Source organism: Eretmochelys imbricata, chromosome 19 (assembly GCF_965152235.1).
Source record: "Eretmochelys imbricata isolate rEreImb1 chromosome 19, rEreImb1.hap1, whole genome shotgun sequence".
Classification (NCBI taxonomy): domain Eukaryota; kingdom Metazoa; phylum Chordata; order Testudines; family Cheloniidae; genus Eretmochelys; species Eretmochelys imbricata.
In genome coordinates, this window is record NC_135590.1 from 1,572,485 (window position 1) to 1,600,461 (window position 27,977).

The 27,977-nt window shown below is 55.1% G+C and overlaps 1 protein-coding gene across 2 annotated transcripts; it reads left to right on the plus strand.

Moving 5' to 3' along the window:
- The first annotated feature begins 1,364 nt into the window (after positions 1 to 1,364).
- MEAF6 (MYST/Esa1 associated factor 6) lies at positions 1,365 to 11,587 on the plus strand. 2 transcript variants are annotated; one of them, XR_013348392.1, is made up of 8 exons: positions 1,365 to 1,522; positions 2,595 to 2,710; positions 3,316 to 3,403; positions 4,106 to 4,151; positions 5,532 to 5,724; positions 9,568 to 9,625; positions 10,269 to 10,302; positions 10,797 to 11,587. XR_013348392.1 is itself a non-coding variant. In XM_077837658.1 (7 exons), exons 1-7 carry the CDS (start codon positions 1,427 to 1,429, stop codon positions 10,803 to 10,805), a joined length of 582 nt encoding a protein of 193 aa, XP_077693784.1. In that variant the 5' UTR covers positions 1,368 to 1,426; the 3' UTR covers positions 10,806 to 11,587. The 2 variants fall into 2 exon arrangements, 1 of the variants encoding a protein (XP_077693784.1); XM_077837658.1 differs by lacking the exon at positions 9,568 to 9,625 and having other exon boundaries at positions 1,368 to 1,522.
- The last annotated feature ends 16,390 nt before the right edge of the window (positions 11,588 to 27,977 follow it).

Consider the following 27,977-nt stretch of genomic DNA (forward strand, 5'->3'; position numbering starts at 1 on the left):
GTTCCCGGGGGGGGGCTCGGCGTGCAGTGGATGGGGGTCCCTGAGGGGTTCGGGGGGGCTTGGTGCAGGGTGGCTGGGGATATTGGGCGGGTGGCTTGGTGCAGGAGGTTCCAGGGGGCTCGCTGCAGGGTGGATGGGGATATGGGGTGTGCGTGTCTCGGTGCGTGGGGGATGGGGGTGCCTGGGAGATTTGGGGGGGTCCTAAAGGGGTCCCAGGGCAGCAGGGTGCTGGGGGGGGGCTTGGTGTGGGGTGGATGGGAGTCCCCGGGGGGCTCGGTGCAGTCCCGGGGGGGGCTCGGTGCGCGGTGGATGGGGGCTTCCCGGGGGTTTGGGGGGGGTCTCGGTGCAGGAGGTCCCGGCGGAAGGCTTGGCGCAGGGGGGTCCCGGGGGGTCTCGGTGCGGGAGGTCCCGGGGGGGGGGCTCGGTGCGGGGTGGATGGGGGCCCCAGGAGGGGGTCTCGGTGCAGGAGGTCCTGGGGGGAGGCTCGGCACAGGGGGGTCCCGGTGCAGGAGGTTCGGGGGGGGGCTCGGTGCGGGGTGGATGGGGGTCCCGGGAGGGTTCGGGAGGGGGTCTCAGTGCAGGAGGTCCCGGGGGGTTCGGGGGGGTCTCGGTGCAGGAGGTCCTGGGGGGAGGCTCGGCACAGGGGGGTCCCAGGGGGGTCTCGGTGCAGGAGGTTCGGGGGGGGGGCTCGGTGCGGGGTGAATGGGGGTCCCGGGAGGGTTTGGGAGGGGGTCTCGGTGCAGGAGGTCCTGGGGGGGGGGGCTCGGCGCAGGGGGGGTCCCGGGAGGGTCTCGGTGCAGGAGGTTCAGGGGGGGGCTTGGCACAGGAGGGTCCCGGGGGGGTCTCGGTGCAGGAGGTCCCGGGAGGCTCGGTGCGGGGTGGATGGGGGTCCCGGGAGGGGGTCTCGGCGCGGGGTGGATGGGGGTCCCCGAGGGGTTCGGGGGGGTCTCGGGTGCGGGGTGGATGGGGGTCCCGGGAGGGGGTCTCGGTGCGGGAGGTCCCGGGGGGGGGCTCGGTGCGGGGTGGATGGGGGTCCCGGGAGGGGGTCTCGGTGCGGGGTCGATGGGGGTCCCCGAGGGGTTCAGGGGGGCTCGGTGCGGAAGGTCCCGGGGGGGGCTCGGCGCGGGGTGGATGGGGGTCCCCGAGGGGTTCTAGGGGGGGTCGGTGCGGGGTGGATGGGGGTCCCGGGGGGAGGTCCAGGGGGGCTCGGGGGGGGCTGGACGCGGGAGGCCCCGGGGGGGGCTCGGCGCGGGGGGGGCCGGCGCGGGGGGCCCTCCCGGGGCAGCGGGAAGTTGGGGCTCCGCGGCTCGGGGCCCGGCCGGGCGGGTCTCAGCGCTGCCCCCGGCGGCCCAGGCCGGCAGCGCAGCCCGGCTGCGGCCCCCTCCCCCCGGCGCGGCTCCCGCCCCGCCGCAGGCCGCAGCCCATCATGGCGGCGCTGCACACCAAGGCTGGGGGCCCCCCCCAGATCCCCGACACCCGCCGGGAGCTGGCCGAGCTGGTGAAGCGCAAGCAGGAGCTGGCGGTGAGGGGCAGGGGGCGCGGCCGCCCCGCTCCCGCCGCGTCCCGGCCGCCCGCGCTACGAGAGGCCGCGGGCTGGGGAGGCGGCTAGGCCGCGCCCCCCCCGGCCTCCCGCCCGCGCCCCGGGTCGAGCTGGGCCCGCAGCCCCGCCGTGGGGCCAGGGGGGCGTCTGGGGAATGGGGCTGGAGAGCCCAGGGGAGGGGCCGGGGGACCGGCTCTGGGGGGCAGTGTGGAATGGGGGGGGACCGGCTCGGGGGGGGGAAGTGGAGTTGGGGGTGCAGCGGTTCTGGGGGGGTGGGGATTGGGGGGGAAGTGGGGTTGGGGGTGCAGCGGCTCTGGGGGGCAGTGGGGAATGGGGTGCACCGGCTCTGGGGGGGAAGTGGAGTTGGGGGTGCAGCGGTTCTGGGGGGTGGGGATTGGGGGTGCAGCGGCTCTGGGGGGCAGTGGGGATTGGGGTGGGGAATGGGATGCAGCGGTTCTGGGGGGGAAGTGGGGATTGGGGGTGCACCGGCTCTGGGGGGCAGTGGGGATTGGGGTGCACTGGCTCTGGAGGGGAAGTGGAGTTGGGGGTGCAGCGGTTCTGGGGGGGTGGGGATTGGGGGTGCACCGGCTCTGGGGGGCAGTGGGGATTGGGGTGGGGAATGGGGTGCACCGGCTCTGGGGGGCAGTGAGGATTGGGGTGGGGATTGGGGTGCACTGGCTCTGGGGGGCAGTGAGGATGGGGGAATCTGAGGGGGATTAGAAAACGGGGGGGATATAGAGGGCACGTTGGAGAGTAGCGGTATCTGGGGGGTATCCCGCTTCCATGACAACAGGCACGAATCCCCGGGCATCTCCTGCATCCTTCCCCCTCCCCCTTTTCCATCTGTGCTCATCCCTCCCTGCCTGCTCCCCTGCAGCAGGCATGAACCATGAGATCTGGGGGAGCTGACCCACGTCCAGAGCGCTCACAGCCTCTGCAGACTCCTGGGAGTCACTTGGCAGTGGCCAGCTCTGGTACCCCGGGATCATTGACCGGCTCTGGGGATATGCTGGCGTTAGCCTCGTCTTCTTTTGTTCTGTGCTTCTTATACCAGGAGACCCTAGCGAATTTGGAGAGGCAGATCTATGCTTTTGAGGGCAGCTACTTAGAGGACACCCAGATGTACGGCAACATCATCCGTGGCTGGGACCGCTACCTGACAAACCAGAAGTGAGTGGAGAGAGGTGACTTTTCTGGGTGCCCTGGTTCAGGGGATAGTAGTTTCACTCTGGCATGTAACATTTGGGCTTTTTGCTTCGTAATATGTTTCCATCCCAGTCCTGAGGTTCTGGTTTCTAAACAGCTTTGATAAGTGGAACTTTTAAAAAAATAAGAGATTGGGATGGTCCCTGAGGTTAGCTAATACACAGGGCATTGTTTCTCTTAAGATGGCTTGTGTGTGGACCAGTTGAAACTACATCAGCCAGTAAAACTTCTCTGTGCACTTGTATCTTGTCTCCCTCTTCCCAGCACTAAAGGGGGCCTTATGGGTACCGGGGACTCGTGGAGCTCCCCAAGTCTCCATATGTTTTCAGGGGACACAGCATGTAACAGGCACGATTTCTGTTCAGATAACTGTAAGGACATAGGTGTAGGGCGTTCTCAGGGATTAGTAACTGGTCCATTAGGGACTTTTGTGCAGTGTCCTTGGGCTGCAGTGTCTTCCTGCCTTGTCCTAACCTGCAGGTTATGCCTTGCGTGGGTAGATAAGGGAACAGAACACCGTCTGACATGGTGACTGAGTATTTGCAATGAGGCTGTGCTGTGTATTTCAGAAACTCGAACAGCAAAAACGACCGAAGGAACCGGAAATTTAAAGAAGCTGAACGACTCTTCAGCAAATCTTCGGTCACCTCCGCAGCAGTGAGTACGGCGCTTGTGGCCTGGCAGCATGCAACGCCAACTCAAGTCCTGAGCTTCCTGGGCAGAACTGCCTGGCCTTTGCCCATGAACATCGGGGAGGACAAATCTGAGCTGAACAGATCCTATATTGTACACTCTCCCCTCCGTCATTTCTCACTCTTCTCCTTTCTTCCAGGTTGTGCTGAATTGTTCTTCATGGAGTTTCCTTCAGTTGTTCACTTTGTACCTAACAAGGGGAAAATAGCCTGTTTATTCTACTTTCTTTGGCCTCATTGAGAGGAAACCATGGGGTGGCTGATCTCTCCCTGTTCTTAGGACTGGTCCCCTTGGCATAGTTTGTGCCCTTTCAGTGGCTCTGTTGATCTGTCTTCTCCTCTCACAAGCATCTCCCATCTGCCCATAAAATTCACATCTGCCGCAATGCCCAAATGTCTCTGAGAGGAGGGAGTGGGGGACAGACCAATCAAGAAACTTCTATGTCTCACGATCCTATTTCTGCCCTCATTGGCATTCTCCCTTCTCTTCCTTTTTGGCTTTAATGCCCTCTCCTGTCGTGACATGCTGAGTTTAGACTGCAGGGTCTTTGGAGCAGAGACCAAAGAACCACCTCTTGTGCTGTGAGGGGCCTTGCATGCTTTTGAGAGCTTGAAAAAAATAATAAATGGGAATCTGTCTTTATTAATGTGCCTTCTGATTTTCTAGGCAGTCAGTGCATTGGCCGGAGTTCAGGACCAGCTCATTGAAAAGCGTAAGCTGCTACTTCTTTCCTCTCACCACCTGACTAACTTGGAATGAAGCAAGTTGCTTCCTGAGGAATTAGGTCACGTGTCTGTTCTCTTCACACCATAGGCACCGGCTTCTAATTCTCCTTGGGGGTGCTCAACCCCTGCGCAGCCCCAGGCCCTGTCCCAACTCCACCCCTGCCCCTTCTCCGCCTCTTTCCGCCCCCTCCCCTGAGCACGCCCCATCGCTGGTCCTCCTCCTGCCTCCCAGCACCTCCTGCATGCCACGGAGCTGTTCCTCTGCGTGCAGGAGGCGCTGGGAGGGAGAGGGAGGAGTTGATCAGCGGGGGCCATCTGTTGCAGGAGTTGTGGTGGGGGGAGTTTGGCTGCTGGTGGGTGCTAAGCACCAGCTAATTTTTTCCTGTGGGTGCTCCAGCCCTGGAACACCCATGGGGTCAGCGCCTATGCTTCTCCCCTTACCAGGTGCACGACCAAGGGTAATTATGGTCCTGTTAGAGGGTTCCCCTTCCAGCACTGTTTTAATTGGTCCTTGTGATTCCCTGTCGGTTAGGTATGCTGCTTTTCACACCCCAGCAATTGTGTTGCTCTAAATAAGGTCACAGTTGTACTCATTACAAGTGTATATGTTAAAATGTAGACCTCTCTTTTAGCAATGGCATTATCTTTTGTGTCTGCTTGAACTGCTGACTGCAAGTGAAGTGTGTTTAAGTGGGTTTGGTATTTTTGGGAGGTGAGGCTCTGGGGGTTGGAGCTCTGGCTCTTTTTCTTTCCTGACATTAAATGGTAAGTAACTGTCAGTGGGTCTGAGTGCCTGCTGCCCAGAACCACTGGCATCTGTCACAAGTTTCACACAAGTTTACATCTTCCCTCCTGAGTTAGCAGAATCGCTCACTGTTCGGCTTTGATGTAGAGGTTGAGTGCACCAACTTTTAAGCCACGATAAAAGGGATTGTTGGGGCAACTAGGTGCAGTGCTGGCTCTCTGCCTTTGGGGCTGAGAATTTTTGCTCTTTCTTGGGTGCTTAAGGGCATTGTGTGGCATATACTATAGAAATTGGTATGCAGTAAATCCATTTTTACCCGGGTTATTCCTGAATCAGGTGTTGATTGAATTGGATTTGATTCTAGCATGCATCTGTTTCTAAGGGGGTAACTTGCCACACTGAGGAAATGCTGCTTAGTCCCGCTTAGTGACCTTTTTCTGTGCTATCTACTGGAGACGTTAAGCTGCCCTCCATGTGGCTTCCATATGCGGTTTGCTGCTGCACTCGGGATTTGGCTCCAGCGCTTCCTTATTCTGGGTGCGAAGGGATTCACCAGGGTCTGTGGTGGGGCTGAACGGATGGGAAGTAACAGCTGTGCTCTTGTGGGTTTGTTGTGTTCTAGAGGAGCCAGGTAGTGGCACAGAGAGTGATGCTTCTCCAGACTTTCACAATCAGGAGAATGAGCCCAGCCAGGAGGATACTGAAGAGCTGGATGGGACTGTGCAGGGAGTGAAACCGCAGAAAGCCGCATCTTCCACCTCCTCGGGGAGTCACCACAGCAGCCACAAAAAACGGAAGAACAAAAATCGACACAGGTTAGTGGGGCCAGCTGCCCTCACCACGTCCTCTGAACAGCTGGTTGTTGCCCAAATGGCATTATGGCCTGAAAGTAGCCAAATGGATTCAAGCAATGAGCAGTTCAGACCACTGGTTAGTTGGGGTCATTAAGTGCAAATGACGATCTGATTTCTCGCTTCATGTTAACCTGCAAATCACTGAATCAAATTTATTACATTCACTGGGTGACATCAGACAACCTATCTGGCCCCGCTCCCATAATCTCCGGGAGGGATAAGAGTGGGAGACGTTTAGAAATAGTTGGGCTAGTGGACTGATCAGGGTACTGGAAGGCAAGAGCTTCTGATTTCTAATCCCGGCTCTGATAAGATACCTGTATGGCCTTGGGACAGGACCCCTCCCTTTTCTGTGCCATTTCAATTTCTCAATCTGTAAAGCAGAATAATACTGGCCTGCCTCCCAGGGGGAGAGGTTACAATCCAGTCCCCTTGGTGCCTGCATCTTGTTCTCTGGAATTGAGTGAGGTAGAGACGTTGACAGATCTGTCTGGGGAAGAGGATCAGGAAATAAACAAAAACGCTTTGGGAATCCAGTGATTATAAAAGTCCTGGAAATCCTGGATATTTTCACCCAAACTTTGCTCCCGAGCCATTTTTGTTGTCATTTGGCTCCAGACTGAGCCTCTGTTCCATGTGGTGTTCTGGAGCTGCCTTGCTTTTCATGTTCATTTGAACGCAGTTGTAAGGAAGCTGACCTCACAGCCATGTAAGAAGTAGTAAAGATCTCACAACCTTCACTTGGTTGCCCTTGGGTGGCCAATTCTGAAATAGGTGGCTTTAGAGATGGCCTATTAGAGATAATGTCACATCACATGGATAATGCCATTTTCTCTACAAAATGATGTCCTCCGCACAATGTGACCTCGTACGTATTGTGCATTCAAAGTCACTCTGTGTGGAGGATGCCATTTTGTAGAGAAAAATGGTGTCCTCCAGGCTTTTTGACCTCGCATGCACCATACATGTGAGGACACACTGCAGAGCAAAATGGCGTCTTCTGCACACTCGGGATCACTGCTGACCCATCTGCTGGAGGCGCACCCCCATTTGGGGTCACAACTCACAGCTGGGAACTGCTGGGTTATGGGCAGGTGTTTTGCCTGAGTACTACACTGAATACATTTAACTCACTTTTTGAAGTTGACTGGATTTTGTGGTGTCAGTGTCTTTAATTCTTAGATCCAGGATTTCCTTCCTGCTATAATATTACAATTTAAAAATGTTTGCTCAGTTATATCTCCTTTTAGTTCCTCATGAGCTAGGAATCATGAAGTAGTCTAGAAAGACCTTTTTGGTTTTTCCTGTAGGTAGCTAGAAACAATTTCAGAAGTAACAATAGTTTAAGAACATAAGAATGGCCATACTAGATCAGACCAATGATCTAGCCCAGTGTGCTGTCTTCTGACAGTGAACTGGTGCCAGATGCTTCAGAAGGAATGAACAGAACAGGGCAATTATCAAGTGATCCATCCCCTGTTGTCCATTCCCAACTTCTGGCAGTCAGATTTAGGGACACCCAGAGCGTGGGGTTGCATTCCTGATCATCTTGGCTAATAGCAATGGATGGACCTATCCTCCATGAACTTATCTATACTTTTGGCTTCACAGCATTCTCTGGCAATGAGTTCCACAGGTTGATTGTACACTGTGTGAGGAAGTACTTCCTTGTGTTTGTTTCAAACCTGCTGCTTATTAATTGCATTGGGTGACCACTGGTTCTTGTGTTATGTGAAGGGGTAGCTAACATTATAGGTTTCTTTCAATATGAGAGGAAAGGGACATCCTGTAAAACTAATAGACAGCACATTTAAAACTGACAGAAGGAACTAGTTTTGAAACAAAGCATACTTAACCTGTGGAACTCCCATCTGTGAGAGATCTTTGAGACCAAGGCTTAGTAGGATTCAAATAGCAGTAAGCCTTTATGTGGGCAATAAGAAAGTTCACAGTTACATTAGATCTGATAAAAACTTTATAAACCTTCATGCTTCAGAGCATAAGCCAACCACTAGCGCCAGGAGTTAGAAAGAAACTGCCACTCTGGGCCAGTTATTCTGTTACGGGGTTTCTTGTATCTTCCTCTGAAGCAGCTGATTCTGACTACTGTTGGAAGCAAGACATTGAACAAGATGGAAGCCGGGTCTGATCTGGTATGGCAGTTCCTATGATCCTAGAATGTAAAGCAGAGAGAGAAATCTAAATAATACAAAGTCACTTACAATTAATTGACTGTTGTTCTAAAATGCCTTAGTGTGGCCAGTTACTGAATCTGACAAGTCTAACTGTATTTGATACAGCTCTGTGACGTTAAAACTGACTGTTCTTACTAACTACTTCCTAAAATCCTTCCAGCAAAGGAAAAATTCCAGGCACCATCCAGGAACATGAAGCTAGTCGCAAGAAATTAATGATGTAACTCTAGGTGCTTTGAAATGAAATATACTGGGAAATGCTCTTTGGAAACAGACACCTCCTTGTTTGCCCATTTCTCTTGAATGTCCTGAGATGAAAGTATTATATAAGAAATCTTGAAAGTCTGTCACTGGGGCTGCCCTCTGACTGCAAATCCTGATTCACGGCTCTCCCAGTCGTTTGCATAAGCTGAGTGCTGACTGAAGCTTTGGTGGCCGCTGGAATGGGCTGTCTTCAGGCATGGCTGACACTGCTTGCAAAGTAGTCCAAGCTTTCCTACTTCATACCTCACCAGCTCTGCTAGCAGTACTGGTGCTGTTCCGGTGTGGCGGGAATATCCAGCTCTCACGTCCGGCATCTGAACACGGTGAACCAGGTGAACGGCGTTGGCCGTTGCTCATGGGGGCCCTTAGTTCCACTCTGCTGTGCAAGTGCCAGGGATACCGTCCCCTACCAAAGCGTCCCGAATTCAGTGACTTGCATCAGCCGAGGAATAGCTCACCTTCCGCAGGAATGCTGCTTCCTCTTAGACGTTCCGTTGCAACAAGGCTACTGAGTTAGGACTTAATACCATTGAAGTGTCATGTTAACTCCCCTCTTTCTAACCAATACAATTGTTGGATTCCAGGAGGAGCTCTCTGGAAACAGAGCGCCATGGTGGATGTGCGAGCGTGTGTGTATGGATGCTAGAGTCTGCTGATGGGAGTGTAACTGTTTGGTACCTAGATTCAAACAATTCACAGTGTTTTCTTTTTAGGTTTATAAGTGAAAAGTGTGTGTGTGTGTGTGTTCTACGACAGCCTCCATCTAGCTGCCTGAACCAACTTCTCTGCTTCTGCCCTAATAATCTAGAGAGAGCCTCTGCTTTCTGAGTGCCCACTTGGTTGTCTTCGCGTGCATCGAAAGTTCAGTCTCTGTCTGGAAGCTAATGTGCTATTCCAAATAGCTGATGGCTTCCTTTCTCTGCGTATAAAAATACCTTACATAAACCACTCTTCCTCTGTTTAACACCTCATTTCCCAGCAATCCACCTGGGGAGGGGGGCTCTGCACTGCCGAGTCCGGAGTGCTTTTTTGTGCCAAATTCTGGTAAATAAATAAATAACATATTCTATATAAAATAAGAACTTTATGGCATTTGGACATTGGCTTTATTTTTTTCTATAATCTCGCTAGGGTGGCTAATCAACCTATTTATTGAATTCATTAGTATATTAATGGCTATTGCTTTCTTCCTTTCAAATGCTGCCCCTCAGCCCGCCTGGCATGTTTGATTATGACTTTGAGTAAGTTTGACTTGAATTAGTACTTGTGCTGTCTTGTTAGTGTGTAGACACCGATGTGCCTTTCTGAGACCTTTCTAACCCATAGTTTATCTGTTTAATTGTAGGTATGTATATTAGGTTAGGCTGGGAAGTTTTTTTAAAAAACAGAAAAACATGATGGAGGTAACATTTTATTTAATAACTTCAGCAAAATTAAATCAACTTTACTCTTCTGCCTCTTTATTTTGTTTTTAAAACTACAGATAAACTTTATCTTAATAAATAGTTAAAAACTGATTTCTGGCTTTGCTTCCTAAAGAGATTAGTGGCATAAATTTGGATATTTTCCTCTGGAGAAATGTAATAAAGCCAATCCCCTTGATTTTATAATACCTGTTGTCTCAAAATCCTCTTTCTCTGTATAGTCCAAGTAAGTAACTATTACCACTATGTCTGAATAATTACCTGTGGCATAGTTACATCTATCTCTTAACAAATTAACATAGAGCATGCATTTTAATCCCATTTTTGCACGCTGCATAACTTCCCTGTGATTTTATTATGAACCTTTGATAACTGTTTCTCTGATTGAGTGGGTGGAATATGCATTTCGGCAAGGTGTAAAGAGTCCGCTCTCATTGATGTTGTTGGTCCTTGCCCAGTAATGTTGGGACAGTGATTTGGCTCGTCCAGTTCGGAGAACGTGGATTGAATTAACCAAATAGCCTTTGTTGTAGCCTGTGCCATATGCTGTAGCTGGTTCTTGGAACTCCCATTGAAGTGTAATGTATTGAAATGGACATTTCTCTTCTCTTTCCCATCACAGGATTGATCTCAAGTTAAACAAAAAGCCACGAGCTGTAAGTATCAGTCCTCCTGTGTCATTATTTTTATTGTTAGTCTGTAGTCTGAGGTTGCAGGCTAATCCCCAGCACTCTAGAGTCTGCATCTGCCATGGTTTATGCTCTCTCATTTTCATGGTGGGGGAATAGTTAGCGTGAAGTGAGCAATTTCCTTGTGGATTTATCATAGCTGGATTTATCTGTTGCTTGTTACCAGATGTTGGTGACAGTTGAGAGCCCCATATATTTTACTCAAGAAAAATTGTTTCACACCTTTTCCAGCTGTGATTATTAATCTAGTAAATTGAAAACTATTGGTGATTGGTCGACATATCTCTTAGTTGAAGATTTTGAAGTGCAGATGAGGGTGTTCAGCTACAGTAAAATTCTCTTCTCTCTGCCTGCGTGCAAAGAATGATGTGTGTGCTTCATGCCGTTGCGTGTGAAAGCTGATGAAAGCTGTGAAAGCTACTCTGGGGGTATTAATGTCCTGCCCTTTCCCCTCTCTGCAGGACTACTAGACTCATCGGTGCCGAAGCTTCCCGGATCTAGGCCCCCACATTGAGTCCACACTAAGAAAAACATCAGTCGACTGAATGAGCACAATGGGCAGCTCTCCCACCGAGTGTCTGCACATAGGAGTAGTTCACTCAAAAGTACTAAAGTGTGTGTGTGTTTGGGGGGGTCGGGGGGGGGGATAGTCTTGTTTGGCTACATTGGACCATGTACTTTGTGTCATTTTAAAATCACCTGAAATGCAGGAGGACTAAGCTGTGGTGTCACCAATCTCTGGTTCCCGAGTGCGACATTCTTCCCCCACAGCTGGCAACACACACCCTGCAATCGGCTGGTTTTGCTGCTGCCATCACCATTGTCTGTAATAACCATTGAGAGATGTTGTTCCATTTTATACCGGAATGGGGGCGTGGCTCTGTGTGTCCCATGCAGGTTGTAAATCTGTTAGGTTATTTTTTTAATACTGATATTTAGTTTGTTTTTTTAAACCAAACTATACAGTTGACAAATTGGCTTTTGATTTTTCCTTCTTAAATCTGATTAGGCTGTTCATTTTTCAGAATGATCCACTTGAATTCTTACCTTAGTAGAGAAGAAAGTGGCTCACCCCTTTCCTTCATCTTTGATCTTAACACTTCCCTTCCGGTTTTTTCGGGGCACTGAGCTACAAGGAGTGGTTGGACCTCGAAGCCATCTTGCTCCTAAAGGTTGGGTGGATTCTCTTTTTAATACAAACATCTGTCATTTGTATATAAAACAATAAAAGTCACGTTTGTCTCTCTTCTCATGTCTTGCTTTGCAGTTGGAGATGTTTCTGTGTTTTGTTTGTTCTAAGCCACTCAAGAATTTCCATCATTCTTCTCCATTTATTCTGTGAGGTTTTCCTGAATTCCTCTACTTTCAGGTACAGCTGTGTGTTTATGCAGCTCCATGAGCCTCTTAGGAATTGTCTCCTTTACTCCTCCTCCTTGTATACACACACAGTGGTGACTGTCAAGGGAGCCAGGAACTAGCCTCCTTTTGTGCTAATTATTCACAGCTCACAACTAGAGAGATCTTGGGCAGACATGACCACTTGCTGATGTTGCCAGAATACCTCCTGGTAATGGGTGAGCAGCCCTAACTGTTCTCTGAACCAGCACGCCCATGCACAGGGATGGGTGTCCTAACCAGGGTCAGGAATGTGGTGCTGCCCTTTCCTGTGGGCAGAGCTTCGAGTGCCGCTCACCAGTGTTACCTGGGGCTGAGTGGGGTTTTAGCACCTTTGTTCTCATGCTACGGTCTCTGGAAGGGAGTTGTGCCCACTTGCTTAAACCTCTCCAAATCGCCATGAGGTCTGTGTGCTGCGCCCCTCAATTGCTCCGTATTAGACTCCATGTTACTGAGCCTTGCCTTCTTGGGGACTCCATTTGCTTCCTAGCTTTTGCTTGGGTGGCTGCAGCTCTGCCCTTGCCAGTGGAGTAGCAGAGGCTTGACTTCAATACCATGCAAGGACTGTTAGGTGCCGTTCTACACTAAGACACTCATTTAAGGCCAGGTTGCCTGCGGGGAAAGTCCAAAGCGACAGCAGCAGCGGCTGAGTCCCTTCTTATTGTACGTTCCAGTCTTGGGTTCACCCACAGAGTCACACTTGCTGTAATAGCTGGGCAATTCCTGTAGGCAGCCTCTCTGGGCAGGGGCGGCTGCTGTTTTGGCTAGCGTGGAGTGCTGGCTAGTGCTGAGAGACACTGATTTAAGAGGAAGAGGCACACCTGTTCTGCTTTATTCTTCTCTAATCTGTTCTTCCTTGCATTATAACTTGGCAGTGTCAGAAGATTAAAACTAGGGATGGGTAAACATCCAAGAAACTGGACAAGTCCTGAAAATCGCCCTGTGTTCCCCAGCTGCTTTGGAATAAGAACAGCTCTGGCCTTGAGTTTTTGGCTACTCGGCCTTGGTAGCATGGAAAACCCACAACAGCTTTTCCTGTGCTAATTCCCCTTATCCTGGCCCAACGCAGGGACTGCAGAAAGGCATAAACTTGGTAGAGTATCGTTGGCGAACCTTTTCCGACCTCGGAAAACCTGCTGCCGCTCCCAGCCAGCGTCGGCGGGAAGGGTGCGGTGGACACAGCTTGCATTGGCAGCCGGGCACAATGTGCTGGAATGGAAGCTGCGCTGGTGGTGACAGCAGTGGGTACTGCCCTGTGCTCTGGCTGGTGGATACGTGCTATCACTTACAGTTCCCTAGACACCTATGCAGAAGGAGATTTGTACTGTAACGATTATAAAGGGGGGCAAGGTTAATGCAGAGCCATCAGCAAAGAGCTAGGGGTTGGCATTTTGGGCCTGGGCTTTGAATCTCTGGGGAGGTGATGACTTTCAGCAAACAGCCAACTCTCCCCTTTCCCAAGAGGCCTGTGCTCTCCGCCCGCCCCAGCTCCTGAATCTCTTTGTTTCGATGCAAACTGTCTGGTGCCCTACTCAGCTCAGCAACAGGGACAGAGAGATCAGGCTGGGCCAGGAGCCCCGTGAGGCCAGGAGCAGGGTAGGGCATGGGACGGTAGCTTTGTACCTGTGCAGACACTGAACTGCGATTGAGCAGCGTTTGGAAGCAGGTCCCATGCATTGTGGTTTTTGTTCCCTTTAACGATATTGTGCTGAACAGAGATGTGACCACCCATCAGTCCTGGGCCCAACCCAGCCTAGCTGCAGAGATGTTTTGGTTTTAGAGCTGAAGACCTGGTGCCCTTTCTGATATGTAATGTATACACTGTAATTACCTCTGCTGGAGCTGCTCACTCCTCCCCGGGCTTCTGTGCGTTGCTGACGTTTTGACTCACTTTTTTATCCCAGTGTGTTAGGGGAGCAGAAATCCCCAGCCCTAGGCAGGCTGGACAATCTGAGCTGTAGCCGCATCAGTCACTGTAAAGAAAAAAAAAAAAAAAAGGCAAAGCTCACTCCTCAACCAGCAATGTTTTTTTCCCCAGCCTCTGACATTTCAGGAGTCACCTCAGTGACTGGAGTATGCAAATTAAATGGCAAATGCACTGCTCACAGTCAAAGCAAATTTGGTTATATTAATATCCAGCAGCTCCCTTTCAGGCTATATTGAATTATAGCAGCACTGTAGCCATTTAGAGACAGGAGAAATGAAAAGACCAGACCCGCTCTCGTTCCCTAGGGCTTGTTCTGGCAGAGGGACTCATTCCTATATCTGATTGTCAGAGTAAGAGCCAACACTGTGTCCTTCACTTCAATAGCATTCTCCCAGCTGGGTATTCAGCATGGAAAGCAGATGAGACGCTATGCAATGTCAGTTAACAAAACACCAGTTAATTTCGAGGGTTAGGAAAGGAGCATTCAGAAACTGACCGTGTCCTCCTGAACCTGGAACTTCTGCTCTTCCCTGTGTGCACTTTTTTTCCTAATGAACAGAAATTATTAAATGTAAAGATTTCAAAGCTGTCTAAGAATAGAACCCTGGTGTGTTGCCCCTAGCCCTGTGCTTTGATTGCATATGCCCACAGGGCCGTGTATCTAGGCAGACTGTTATATACATGCTAATGAAAAAGGCATTGAAGAGAAGGGGGGACACATCCTTTCCTGGCAGCAGACCCACTCTTTCCCATTGCACAGGGCATGGGCTGGTACAGGAGAAACTCCTTATAGACACAACAGGGGCAGCAGGGAAAATCCACTAATTCCCTTCACTGCCTTGGTCACCAAGAGGATTAGCCAGGAGTTTATCAGTCCCGAGCAGGTGGCCTAGCAACAGCCAGGAGCTTGTAAACAGCAGAGAGGAAGCAGCAGATCTGGTCACCGCCTTCCCCAGCCCATTCAGCACCTTGCAAAGTGCAAGACTCTTCCATTGAGCATTTCGCTCCGTGCCCCACGCTTCCCAACTCCTGCAGCTCTGGCGCCCTGAAGGCAGGTAAGGGATGGGATGGTGCTGGCACCTGTCCCCTTCTGTACACACCATTCTATACAGGAGCCTCGTTGTCTGGATTAAAGGGAGTTGCAGCCCCTGCAGGGAATAGTTCATGTTTGACTGTAATTAAAGGATCATAGAAATGTGGGGCTGGAAGGGATCTCGAGAGGTCCTCAGGTCCAGTCCCCTGCACTCTCTGAGGCAGGACCAAGTAAACCCCGACCATCCCTGGCAGGGGTTTGTCCAACCTGTTCTTAAAAGCCTCCAGTGACGGGGATTCCACAGCCTCCCTTGGAAGCCTGTCCCAGAGCTGAACTGTCCTTAGAATTAGACATTAGGAAAAGTTTCTAATGATAGCTCCCTTGCGGCAGATTAAGCCCGTCGCTTCTTGTCCTACCTTCTGTGGCCAAGGAGAACAATTGACCTCCGTCCTCTTTGTAACAGCCCTTAAGATATGGGAAGATTGTTCTCAGTCTTTTCTCAAGACTAAACGTGCCCCTTTTTTTTAACCTTTCCTCACACATCAGGTTTTCTAAACCTTTGATCATTTTTGTTGCTCTCCTCTGGCCTCTCTCCAATTTGTCCGTGTATTTCCTAAAGCGCAGCACCCAGAACTGGTCACAGGACTCCAGCTGAGGCCCCAGAAGTGCCGAGCAGAGTGGGACAATGCCCTCCCTTGTCTTACATGCTGCACTGCAGTTAACACACCCCAGGACACTATTAGCCTTTTTGGAAGCTGCATGCAGCGCATAGTTGAGAGGGAACAATCAAGGGAATGAGAACTGATCCGGCGAGCGGCTGGCGGCAGTGTGTGGCCACAGGGTGTATGTGATAACAATGCAGGGGCCTGGCCTTGACTCTTCTTCCTGGTTTCTCCTATTTAGGGATTCAATGAGGAAACCTAGCTCCCCATCACTGCCCCATCGGTGGCTGCTTCGCTCGCGAGCCTGGTGCAGGTGGCTCCTGTCTCTAGTAAGGACGACCCTGTCTGGGCTGCTGGTGCTCTGGAGGCTGATGTGGGTTAGTGTCATCCGAGGCAGTGAAGGGAGCAGCTGGGCCACACCCTGACAATAGTGGGAGCTTCCTGCCCTTCCTAGAAATGCAAGTTTCACAGACACAATTGAGTGTTGACTTCCAGGTGTGAGCGCTTGCTCCCTGGGCGGGTAAGGCTGGGAGCACCTCAGGGTGGCTGGGAGCACCCCAGGCCAGGCAGGCTGCTGGAATGGTTATTATTTATGGCTGGTATCACATTGACACTAATTTAACCATAAATTCCCTTATTAAATCCAAAGCGGAATAAGAAAAGGAGGACTTGTGGCACCTTAGAGACTAACCAATTTATTTGAGCATAAGCTTTCGTGAGCTACAGCTCACTTCATCGGATGAATCGAAAGCACGAAAGCTTATGCTCAAATAAATTGGTTAGTCTCTAAGGTGCCACAAGGACTCCTTTTCTTTTTGCCAATACAGACTAACACAGCTGCTACTCTGAAAGCGGAATAGTATTTACACAATTATGCTAAACATGCCTAAAGAACAAGCAATTGACTACGTCTTCACAGCCCACGGACTAACCCCAGGGGTGCTGAGACCCTTATGGGATGGCTCCGGTGTGGTCAGGCAGATATCAGCAATGAACCCTTTCACAGGTTACTTTTTTCATCCCCTTTGACAATCATGTGTTGTCATTACTAGCCTTGGCCAAATGAAGGAGTTTCTTAAATAGTAAATTATTTACTGCATCTGGTATCCTATTAACCATGTCTGATTTCTGTTACTTTGCCCAAACCTTAAGGAAGGTAACTGGTATTTCGAAGGGTCACCACAAGTTTGACACAACGCGTCGTCTTTCTCATGCTCTCACGCTTTTTGGTTCCATGCCTATTGTTCATGCTAATGTCCCAACGCAATGTAAAACCGTACTTCACTCAGATCTAATGTGGGCCTGTCTTCCTACCCGGGGCGGGGAGTGTGCCTTCTGCAACGACCCCCTTCCCCCCGCGCCATCCCCAGAAGTGAGGTAGGGGCAGGGTGAACAGACCCCGGCTGTGGAGGGTCACGGCTCCCTTTGGAAGGGCAGGGTCGAGGGGCACTGCTCAGAAGCTGGGGGAGGAAGCACAGGGAGAGCTGGGGGTTCCTGGGGCAGGGAGTGGGTGCTCTCAGCTCTGAGGCCTGGATCACTCTGTGTGTCCCACCCTCGCTAAGTGCAGCTCATGCTGGATTTGTGCTGGGAAAAGTGACAGGGCAGCACTGTGGGTGCCACGGCAGGGCTTGGCTGGGCCTCATTCTCTTCGTGGCGGTGCAGCTGGGAAATCCTGCCTCTATGCCTTCTGCTTTTCCCAATAGAGTTTATGCCCCGGTCCAATAACAGCCCAGCTTCATTGGTCCCCACAGGCTCTGACCGCCGTGTGCCCAGCCTGGCGTAACTCCGGCGGACACAGTCCAGCCCAGACACCACAGCCAGAGGTGCTCCGGGAAAGGCTCCAAGAGACAGAGAGGTGCAGGGCCGCCTGCCCTCTGTCCTGGCCGGGCGCTTCCCGTCTCATGCTGACGCTATTCTCACCCATCTCTCCTCTTCCTCTCTAGCACGTGTTGTTCTGCTACAAGGTTTTCTGGGAGCTCGTGTTCCATTTCGTGCGTGAGGTAAATGGCACTTGCAAATGCTGGCTCTGTCCCTTGCCTCCACAGCCGTGCTCGCATGGTGGTCCTTGTTCCGAACCGTGACCATGCACACGGGTCTCCATCGGAGCTTTGCCGAACGTTTCCACCCTCCCATGCACTCGGAGCCAAGATGCATGGAGCCAGCGCATCCCGAGTAGAGGAAATGTGCTTATAAAACAGGGGCAGGCTGGCTTCCACCACCCGGAAAGGGGTCTGGGAGTGTGGGGGCGTTAATTAGCTCTCAGACCCATTCATATCCATTATACCAGATCCCTGCACTTACTGGGGAGGGGTACAGACACCTGCCACCTGCCGAGGACCCTCCGTGACGCCCAGAACGTTTCACTTGCATCCAGTATATCGCACACCCAGAGTCACTCCTGCACCCAGTGTGAGTCTGTGCCTTGCGCTGGTGGGTCAGCCCTGCTCTGACCCAGGTGCCCTTCACTCCCCTGTCTCTGCGCCTCGGGGAAGGGCTACAGGCGTGTGTGTCTCAGTGGGTCTGAACCTTCCTGGAAGGGTCTGATGCCCAAGCAGCGAGCAGGCAGCCTCTGGGCCCTCCTCCCCCACTACCTGATGCAGCGACGACCTGGGCTGTGTTTGCCTGGGGGCCCCAGGCCGAAGGGAGTGAGCTGGGCTGGGCCGAGCCAGTCTTGGCCATCTCCGTGTCTGGGGCTGCGCGTGCTGCCCCACTGACTTGTGTCTGGGGCCGACTGGCTTGCAGGTCAGCGCAGCGCTGGGATCGTGGCTGGAGAGCTGTAGCGAAGATTGCGATGGGGGTGGCGCTTGCATACCTGTTCCTGGCCGGCAGCAGCCCGGGGCAGGTCAGTACTCTGGGAAGCCACACAGCCCTGCCCCGGTTCGGCAGTGTCCTGCAGCGCCCGGGACGTGCTGCGGGCTCCCTGGGCTTTCCCCACCGGGCAGCGAAGGCTGGGTGTGCTGGGCTGCAGGGCAGGTGCCGGGCTGCAATGAGACAGGCCCTGGGGGCTTTCTGGTTCTCTAGTCACTTTGCTCTCAGCAGACGCAGGCCCTGGGGCCCAGGCTCTCCCTGTACGTGTCCAGAGGACGTGCTCAGCCTTACAGCTGCAGCAATCAGCTGGGTCAGGCCATGCAGCCGGGAGAAGCGTGAGCGTGCGGCAGCATAAGGCCGCGTCCCCATGGGGCGCATCACGCGTGGCTGTGGGCAATTGCACAAGCAGGGCTGTCTTGCTGTCTCCTAGGCCGTGGGGAGCTGCAGAGGCTGCAGGACGCCAGCACTGCCGTCCTGGAAAGGCTTATGGGGCTGGAGGCTGAGGTCAAGTATGTCAGCACTGAGCTGCGTGCAGAGAAATTGCTGTGGAGCAGCAGGTACCTGGAGCTGCTGAGGGAGCAGCAGGATCTCCGTGAACAGGTAGGCCCCAGGCAAAAGCCACAGCCACACGGCTGCCGTGCCAGGGGGCGGGGGCCTTTCCTCACCTGCTCTCCCCTTCCCAGTTCCAGGAGTGGGGACGGAGCCAGGGGCCCGAGGCCAAGGACACCCTGGAGATGCAGAGCAAAGCCGAGGCTCCCAGTGCGGATGGATCTGATGGGTGGTGCACGGGAGACAGCGGCTGGGGCCTCCAGACGCCGTCAGGTGAGGAAATCTCCGGGAGCCTGGGGTGGCAGGAGGCGCAGGGAACGGTGTGCCCCCATGAGTGTGCCACGGGGGTGGGGGCCGGGGGAAGGACCCCGCCCCCAGCCTCACCCAGGGTGCAGCATCACCTGGGCGATGAGCGCTACCTGGCTCTCTGGTGCAGGTTGGTCCAGGGCGACAGCCAGGGCAGGGGGGACTGCGGGGCCGGCGGCTGTCCCAGCCCGTGCAGAGGGGGAGGTGGCCAGCGTGCTGTGGCGCCCTGTGCTGCATCGGCGTGGCCTGCTGGCACGTGGCTGGGGGGAGGGGTCGGGCAGGTGGCATTTGTTGCTGGATGCCCCATGGGCCGAGCCTGGCTGCCGTCTCCCGTACCCAGTCACCCTCCCATCTGCTGCCTCGCAGGGGAGCGGCCGCAGCCTGTCCGGCCAGACACGAGCCCCTGCTGCATGCTTCAGAGCTGTCCTGCTGCCAGCTGCCCAGGCCGGGCGCCCGCATCTTCGGCTTTCGCATGCTTCATCCCCAGGCCCAGCTCAGCACCCGTGGACGTGGGCAGGTGCATCCCCGGCTCCGGCTCCGGCTCCGGCCCTGCACTCTGAGTGCAAGCTGCTGTGGATGGGGCCGAGGGGGAAGCGGCGAGGCTCCTGCTGCCAGCCTCGCTCCCCTGGCCTCACCCGCTGAGCTGGGCCCAGCTCCCCCAGCATGGTCAGGAGGTGGAGCCCGGACTTTGCAGGGCCCAGCCCCCAGGATTGTTCCCTGTAGTCTGCTCCCCACAGCAGTGGCCAGTTCACATCCGAAGGGGAGAAGCAATGAACCCCCCCCGCCCCAGTTCTCGCTGCCTCTCAAGCCCCCAGTCCCTGTTCCATGGGATGGTGCTCGCAACTACCCCCTCACATGGTCACCAGGCACGCCGTGCCCCAGAGCACACCAGTGCCGTGGGCAAGGGCAGTGTATTGCCCCTCCTACAGAGCCCGGGCAAAACACGTATGGCGAGTGCTGGAGGGGGTGGGGGGTCCAGGCCATGGGCCCTGGTGCTGGTGTGGGAAGTGGGGGACAGGCCCTCGGCCCCAGTGGGGCTGCAGGTTCGTGCCCCGGCTGGGAGGAGGAGACAGGCCCTGGGGGTTGGGGGGAGAAAGGAGAGGCCCTGGCCCCAGTGTCAGTGGGTGTGGCAGGCCCCGGTGTGTGGGGGGGGGGCGGAGGAGGGACAGGGTCTCAGGCCCAACGCCGGGCTGTGGAAGGGGAGAGGATGCGGCTGCAATGAGCTGAGGCAGGTGCTGACGGGGAACCGTGAGCTTCGGGCAGCTGCCAGCAGGTGGCAGGCGCAGCACGTTGGCGCCCCAGCCCGGCTCCCAGCCCTGCTGGGGCTGCTCCGGGCTCACAGGCCACTAGCCCCCTGGGCTAGTCCATGGCGTGGCCCCCACCTCAAGGGCTACAGCTCCTACAGCCTCCAGGGAAGGGCCCTGCCAGAGCCGGGCTGGGTGTGATGGGCAATTGGCTTCCCCCCACTTCAGTGACTGTGCTCCTGGGCCCAGCGGGGACTCGCTCCAGGGGGCTGCCCCACCAACTGTGTCCCCTTTGCTGTCTCTTGCAGCACCCAGCTTCGCAGGGCCCAGCAGCACCCTGGTACCCGGGCGTCCGTGCCACGTTCACCATGGGACCTGTGCCTCGGGCACAGAGCCAAGGTCCTGCTGCAGTCAGGCGGGGTTGGTGCGGGCACCGTCCGGTACCTGGGGGTCTTCCCCGACCAGGCCGAGGTCTCCGTGGGAGTGGAGTTAGAGGACCCGGGTCATGGGGCACACGACAATGTCCTGGTGGGGCACTGCTGCTTCCCCTGGTGGGTCCTTCCTCTCCTCAGCGGGGCACGGGCATTGGGCACTCGTGGGGCTGGTCCCAGGGTTGGGGCCCCTCCCTTGCACACTGGGATGCCTGTTGGCAGCACACAGCGAAGACGCTCGTAGTTTAGGCTCAGCCAAAGGGAGGGGAGCCACAGATGGAGGGAGGCGGGGTTATTTGGAGGGACGCCCATGGGAACAACAGGAGCGGCGTGCAGCCCCGTGCGCCAAGGTTGCGGAGTGGGTGCTGGTATGAGCAGCAGCCAGTGGGGGGCGCTGGAGAGCAGTGCTGAGGCACTGGGCCTGGTCCCTTTGCAATCGCCCCAGCCAGGGACTGGGCGCAGGCAGAAGTCTCTGCAGCCCTAAGTGGCCTGGAATCGCCCAGCCCTGCAGAGGATGAGCCAGCCCTGCGGGGGCCATGCTCTGAGCTGTACGAACGGCAGCCGTGCTCTCGGCAGCCCTGGCAGCAGCTTCACGCGCTGTGTCTCTGTGGTTTTATTGCTGCAGCAAAGCCGGCCATGGAGCGTTCGTGCCCTTCCGCAAAACGCTGATGGTCGGGGAATAGGCCCCCACCCTCGGCATGGCGTTGAGCAGGAAACATTCGCGGGGCGACAGGAAATGGCCTTTGCCCAGGGCTGGGCCCATGGGGCACAAGAGGGGCCAGGAGGAAGAGCCCAGCATGACTGAGCTGCAGCAAGACCCGGAGCAAAGGGCCTGAGCCGTGTGGAAAGCCAGACGCACGGCAGGACCTGTTCCACCAGCAGCAGGTCGTCTTGGGACCCTGGGGCTGTCACTTCCGAGTGGGCAACACCAGGCTGGGGCAGGTTCGGCTTGTGAGCGCCCGACCAAGCACCATCGGCAGGCAGGGGCCTGGGCAGGGGCCATTGCACTGCGCAGAGCCCACTGCCCTCCCGCTAGGCAAGGCTAGAGCTGAGGGGAAGGATCAGGCTCCCTGCTAGCCAGATTACCTCTCAGGGGACCGTCTCTGGGCTCTTCTGGAGTAGCTTCGTCTGGGTCAGGGGACTGCTCCCTCTGCCTCGCGTCTCAGCATAAGGGCTCCCTGCACACACACCCCTGCCCCTCACTAACACAGCGTGGCCAAGGGTCGGGCACTGGCGACTTGGGCCCCCACACTCGTGGTCCTCAGGTTGTGTGCCGCATTCTCTGAAAGGCCGACAGACCCACTCCCCCGCGGGCTGGCAGAGCCTACCGATGGTGCCACCCACCACTGGCTCGTGGCTGGGCTGTGGGGCTACATACTGGCCCCAGGGGCCACATGTAACTGCATGTGCGGCATCTGTTGGGCGGGGAGCCAGGAAACCACCTCCCCACCAAATTCACTTGGAAACAGAGGCCTCCCACTCCCAACTCCCCAGGCTTGACCAAGCCCTGGTGTCTTTGCAGTGAGGCTCCCATGAGCAGCTGCACCAGCCCAGTCTATCTATGCCGCCCCCCCCCGGGTCCACTCTCACTGCATGACCCTAGTCACTCCTTTGGTCTGTCGGTGTTTGCCTGGCCCTGGGGGGGTTGACGCCCCTGCAGGGGGGCTCTACCTTGCGCCAGGCCCTGGCCTCAGGCATCACCTGCCTGACTTTGGTGCCCCAGGTTTTGGTGAGAAGAAAGGACAAGCTGTGGCCTGCTGGCAGCTGGCTCCAGCAGGCTAGGCTGATTCACGGGAAGGCGTGAAGTGTCTTGCCCACCAGCCAGCTGCCGGGAACCCAAACCAGCCACAAACATGGGGAGCTGGGAGCAGCCAGCTTAGGGAGAACTGAAATCACAGGAGGGAGGGGAACCAGAGACATGCCAGGCTGAGCCAAGGGCAGTCCCGCTCCAGGGATGTCACGTCAGCACCGGCCCCAGCTCCTGCCAGCTGGGTACACAACTGTATCAGCAAACGGGGCTGGAGTGACTGCCAGGAAACAAAGCAAACAGGCCCGGGCTTACCTGCCCTGCCAGGAGCTGGGGCAGGCCTGGCCTCTCGCCCAGAGAGCCAAGGGAGGGGACCAGCCCCGGCCAGCACTGGGAGTGGGCTCATGCAGGCCCCTTGGCCAGGCCCAGCCCTGCTGCGAGCGGAGAGAGCTCCCGCCCCCAGCCCTGGCCCTGCAGCGCTCCCAGCAGGTCTGTTTTGTAACTGGGTGGTTTGTCCTCAGCCCAGGCTCCTTCCTGCTACCCAGCCCTTTCCCGGTAGTGATCAGGGCTCAGCGAGAAGTCATAAACCGGGGCCTAGCCCACGGCAGGGGTGGCCCTGGCATGCTGGCTGCACCAGGAGTTACAGAACACCCGTCATGCTGCTAGCGCACCAGGCTGCACCGGGCATCCTGCTGCTGCAAGCTCTGTGCCCCTGGGCAACAGCACCAGGCCCACCTCACGGTTGCTGCCACCATGCTGCTGACACGGCGGGGAGAGAGCAGCACCTCCCCGCTGCAGGGCACCTCCGCGTTCTGTCCTGCCCGCCCAGCGCAGGGCTTCCAGCTCGCTCGGGCGGGTCGGGGAGCCCCGCGGCCAGACACCCGCTCTGCTGCTCTGGGGCCTCTGGACAGGGGCACAGAAGATGCTGCTTGGGATGGAGAGGCAGTTGGGGTGAGCGCCCCCCTCCTGCTTATGGGCTCGTGCAACCCCCTCTCCCCCAACTGCCTGTGGGGAGCCATGCAGATACTGGAGAAACATCCAGCTTCTGGCCACAACCTCAACAGCCCCTCCAAACCCTCGTCCTGCTTGCCCGTCCCGGCCACACCCTGACACTGGTAACGACCGAACAGGGAGGAAACCTTCTAGGCGACGAACTGTGCCCCAGCCCCATCTTCACGTGCCCTTCATCCCTGCCCCTACTCCCCCATCTGCCCCTGGCCCTGGCCACTGCATGCTCGCCAAAGGTAGCCCCACCCCAGACCAGCAGCCGTTTCCGGGGCTAACGCTTGACCAGTGACCTAGAAAAGAGGAATAAAAGACAATGCAGCAGTAGCATGGAAAGGCTGCATTTGCTCCAGGACACTGTGCCGTTGTAAAGGTCACAGCCAAACAGCTGTTCCTGCTCTGTGCTCGGTCGGCTGCCAGCCAGCCTGCCAGACACCCACTCGGGCAGTGAGCTGGACACACTTGCTGCACACAAAGATGCTGGCACAAACTGGGGGCAAGCCACCAAAGGAGGCAGTGAGATGGACAGCCAGGGTCCCTGCCCAGGCACTTGGAGGCTGCATCCTGGCTGCTGCTGAGCCCAAGGACCGGTGGTCACACCTGGACTGCATGCCTGGGCCTAGCTGCACTAAGAGACATGGTATCCAGGTTTCAAGCAGGCTACAGCTGCCCAGTGGTAGCCATGGGGTAAATGCTAGTGCAGAGCCCTAAACACGCCCAGACCTGGCTAGTCGTCTGCTTCCACCACTGGACCCAGCCAGGGTGAATGACAGCAACTAAGGTCACTAGGGCCCATTCAGCCTTGGCCTGGGTTCGATGTCTCAGTGTTTGGAGATGGGTTTCTTGGCCAGACTAACCCCAGGGCCAGCACGGAGAGGACACTGACTCTGCCCTTTGGTTTGCTTTGCTTAGACACGATTCCCTCCTGGTCAGCTGTTATTCCCATTGAACGTCCTAGCTGCTTAGGAGGCCTTTCTGGCCAGCAGACAGAGTGACTCTCTCACACGCTCTATCATCCCTGCCTGGCCCAGCCCTGCTCTCAGCTACAGCAGTGGCAAGCAGGAGGAGCACCACCGCCTCCGCATGAAGCGACCCCCATGGTTGGGTCTCTGACTGTAATGTAAGAAGGCCTGACAAACCCTTTAACGCAGAGTTACACCGCTGTGTGTTTCACCAGCCCCTCAGCTTGGCCCAGCCATTGTAGTTATGGGCTGGCACTGGCAGGAATTAATCTAGGCTACAGGCAAGTCTCTGTCTAGCTCTCAGTTCTGGTTTGCTGCAGGTTCTCTCAGTCACCATTCTGCAAAGCTCAGGCCCCCCTCCTCCAGCCCAGCCAGCAGAACTGCAGCTGTTTCCAAAAAGAGGAAATAAAGCCTTGCAGGTCTGGGCTGTGAAGGAAAGTGCTGGGCACCTAGCCCTAACGCGAGCTCTGCTAGTTAAGAGCCGCGGGGTGGCTGCCCTGCCTGCACCTCCGCCAGGGCAAGCGTGGTGAAAGCTTCTCTCTGGGTGCTTTCCTCTCCAGCAGCTGCTGTGGCCAAGACCAGGCAATGATGACAGAAGCCAGATTTTCTTCTCCTGCTCTGTCGCTCAGCAGCCAGTGGATGCCCACAAACATTCAGCGAAAGCAGTGCGCACAAGGCTCTGTGGGAGGAGGGGCTGACCAGCCAGTCTGTGGGCTTCCCAGATAGGCTGTGTAATAGCTGAGAAGCTGGTGGCTTGCAAGTGGCCCTGATGCTGGAGTCTGGGTGATTGGGTGGGTCTGGCCCATCTTTCAGCTCATTCCCACCACCTGAGATGGACAAACCTCTTTGACAATGCAGGTCAGAAAGCCCAGCCCAGCCCACTGGCTGAAGACACTTGCTCTGCAGCTCCTGCCAGCTCCACCCTTGGTCCTGGCTGCTGTCTCCGCTCACTTATCTGGGCAGGTCATGCGGAGGTAGACTCTGAATCAGCGTGGGAGGCAAACTGGGAGCCAGCAGCTGGAGGGGATGAGCTCCATACGAAGTGGTATCTTCCTGCTGCTTTCAGGCACAGGGTTTTACGTTAACACATTCTAGGGGTGGGAAATGTGTGTGCCACCGAGGCTACGTCCTCACCAGAGAATGAGGGGGCACTGGGCTACCTGGGCAGGCAGGGTCAGCGATCAGTCTATTCTCATGGCCAAAGTGGGATTTAAGAGGTGCCGAGGGCTTGTGCTAGGCTCTCTGCTCTGGGACGCCCTGCTGCACCTGGACGTGAGCAGCGTCACGGCCAGCAAGTTCTGGTAAGTCAGACCTGAGGTTAGTGCTGCTCAGGCTGAGATCAGTCATTAGTTCTAGTGTAACCCTTCTGCCTGTCGGAGTTGGCAGCAACAAGTGCCAGGGTCAGGATCTAGGGGTTCCATTCCAATAACACAATGCAAACCGGCTCGAGCCCCCACCCAGCGACCTGGGACAAATATATACCACCCCCGCTGGGCGCCTCCAAGAGGCAATACTTCCCCTCTCACAAGCACAGAGTCTGAGTGTAGCAAAACGCATTTTAATAACAGATTTCAGAGTAACAGCCGTGTTAGTCTGTATTCGCAAAAAGAAAAGGATGAAGTGAGCTGTAGCTCACAAAAGCTTATGCTCAAATAAATGGGTTAGACTCTAAGGTGCCACAAGTCCTCCTTTTCTTTTTAATAACAGAGAGAAACAATGTGGCATTATGTTGGGGGAAACACCACCAACAGGATTCCTAATGGAACCCATGAGCAAAAAACCCACCCCAAGCAAACTGGGCCATGTCCTTTCCCTTTGGTTCTTGAGTCCAGCAACCCAAAATCACCCAAAGTCCCAAAAGTCCAACAACCCAAAAGTCTCTGTCCCTGGTCAGGGCAGCCCCAGAGTTCAAAAGTTTATCTACAGAGTTTTACCTCCCAAACTGGGTGGAGATGGGCGGGGGTAGGGCTTAAGGGGCACCTTACATGGTCCAAAGCTGAAGGCCCCACCTCTCCATGGGGCTCCGCTCTGCCAGCCACCCCATAAGCTGCTCTGTGTATCCGACAAACTGCTCTGCTCCACCAGCCGCTCTGCTCACCATCCCACAAACTGCTCTACTCCACCAGCCGCTTGGCTCACCATCCTGCAAACTGCTCCACCATATATCTTCAGGCTCCCCCACTACTTAACACAACACCCAATGATTTCAGCTCTTAATAGAGAGGAGGAAGAGCAATTAGCACATAAAGCCCTCACCAGGAGGCCCATGCCACCAAGTATTAACACCTACCCCCCAACCTCTCTCAATTCACAGTTTTGGAACCCATGTCCCTTGCCTAGCAAGTGCTACTTAGTTGATGGTGAGTCCCTCCATCATAACGAAAGGCCAAGTACAGTTCCACTGTCCTTGATTCCCATAATCAGGGTAATAACAATTTATTCTTCCTGCCCCAATAACAGAGACACTGGGGATCCCACAGCAGCCAAAGTGACCATTTGGGCAGCTTTGGCCTCATGCTAGGCGGGGTGGGTGTGCCTATGCAAATGAGATCAGTCCCTGAAGTTCTTTTCCACAACTTGCCACACCTCACCACCAGATGTCAGGGTGGAGCTCATCCTGAATCTGCTTACACTAGCATAGCTCCTAGAAGCCCTTGTAGACCAGACCCCCCTGTGCTAGGTGCTGTACAAACACATGGCCTGTGTCCTAAGGTGCTTACAAGCTACGTTCTTAGCGCCTTGGCTTTTTGTGCATGTCTCAGAACAATGCAGAGTGGGTCTAGGCTGGCTTCTCCCATGGGCCCTGTTTTGTCCTAGAGGTGCCCTCCCAGCACCAGTGTCTGCTGCAGGCCTGGCTCTTCTAAACTAACAACAGCATTTACAGCTGCTTCATCGGCAGGTCTCAGGTGGATGACGGTTATTAGCTCCATTTTACAGCCACAGAGAGGGACTTGCGTTGAGCTGCACAGCTCATCATGAGACAAAGCTTGGACTATAACCCAGTCCCCTGCTCTGACCAGTGGCCAGCAGGGCCTCACACAGTATGCATGTGGACACCTGCTCATCATGGTTTCCCTTGGAGCCAGCTGCAGGGCAGGTCACAACAGACGAGTTCTCCTCTCATGCGTGGTGACTCCAACTCGGAGTCAGAGGAACTTAGAAAGCAAAAGAGAGGAACTGTGATCCTATCTTCACCAGGGGCTAGTGATCTGGGAGTGGCGTCCTGCAATGGGGGGTGGAGGTAGGTTATTAGAGTGCAAAGCCAGGGGAAGTCCAGAGTGAATCTGCTCGAACCCAGGCAAAGTTGTAAACCAGAGCGGGCTGGTTAAAATCCTTCCTCTTGTCGCTGATCCACGGGATGCTCGAAGGCAAGTGCTTGGAGCAAAGCTCACAGGCTGCAAGTCTCAGGGCACAGGGCTCCTGCTGGGCCTCCTACTGACAGGAAGGGTCCAGAAGATAGGGCAGGAGTCACTGGGTTTATTTGCAGAGTCCCAGTGCGCAACCCTGAGTCACACTAGTGAATGTCTGCACCTCCATTGACTGGCTGTGTGAGTCAGAGCTCAGCGCCCAGCT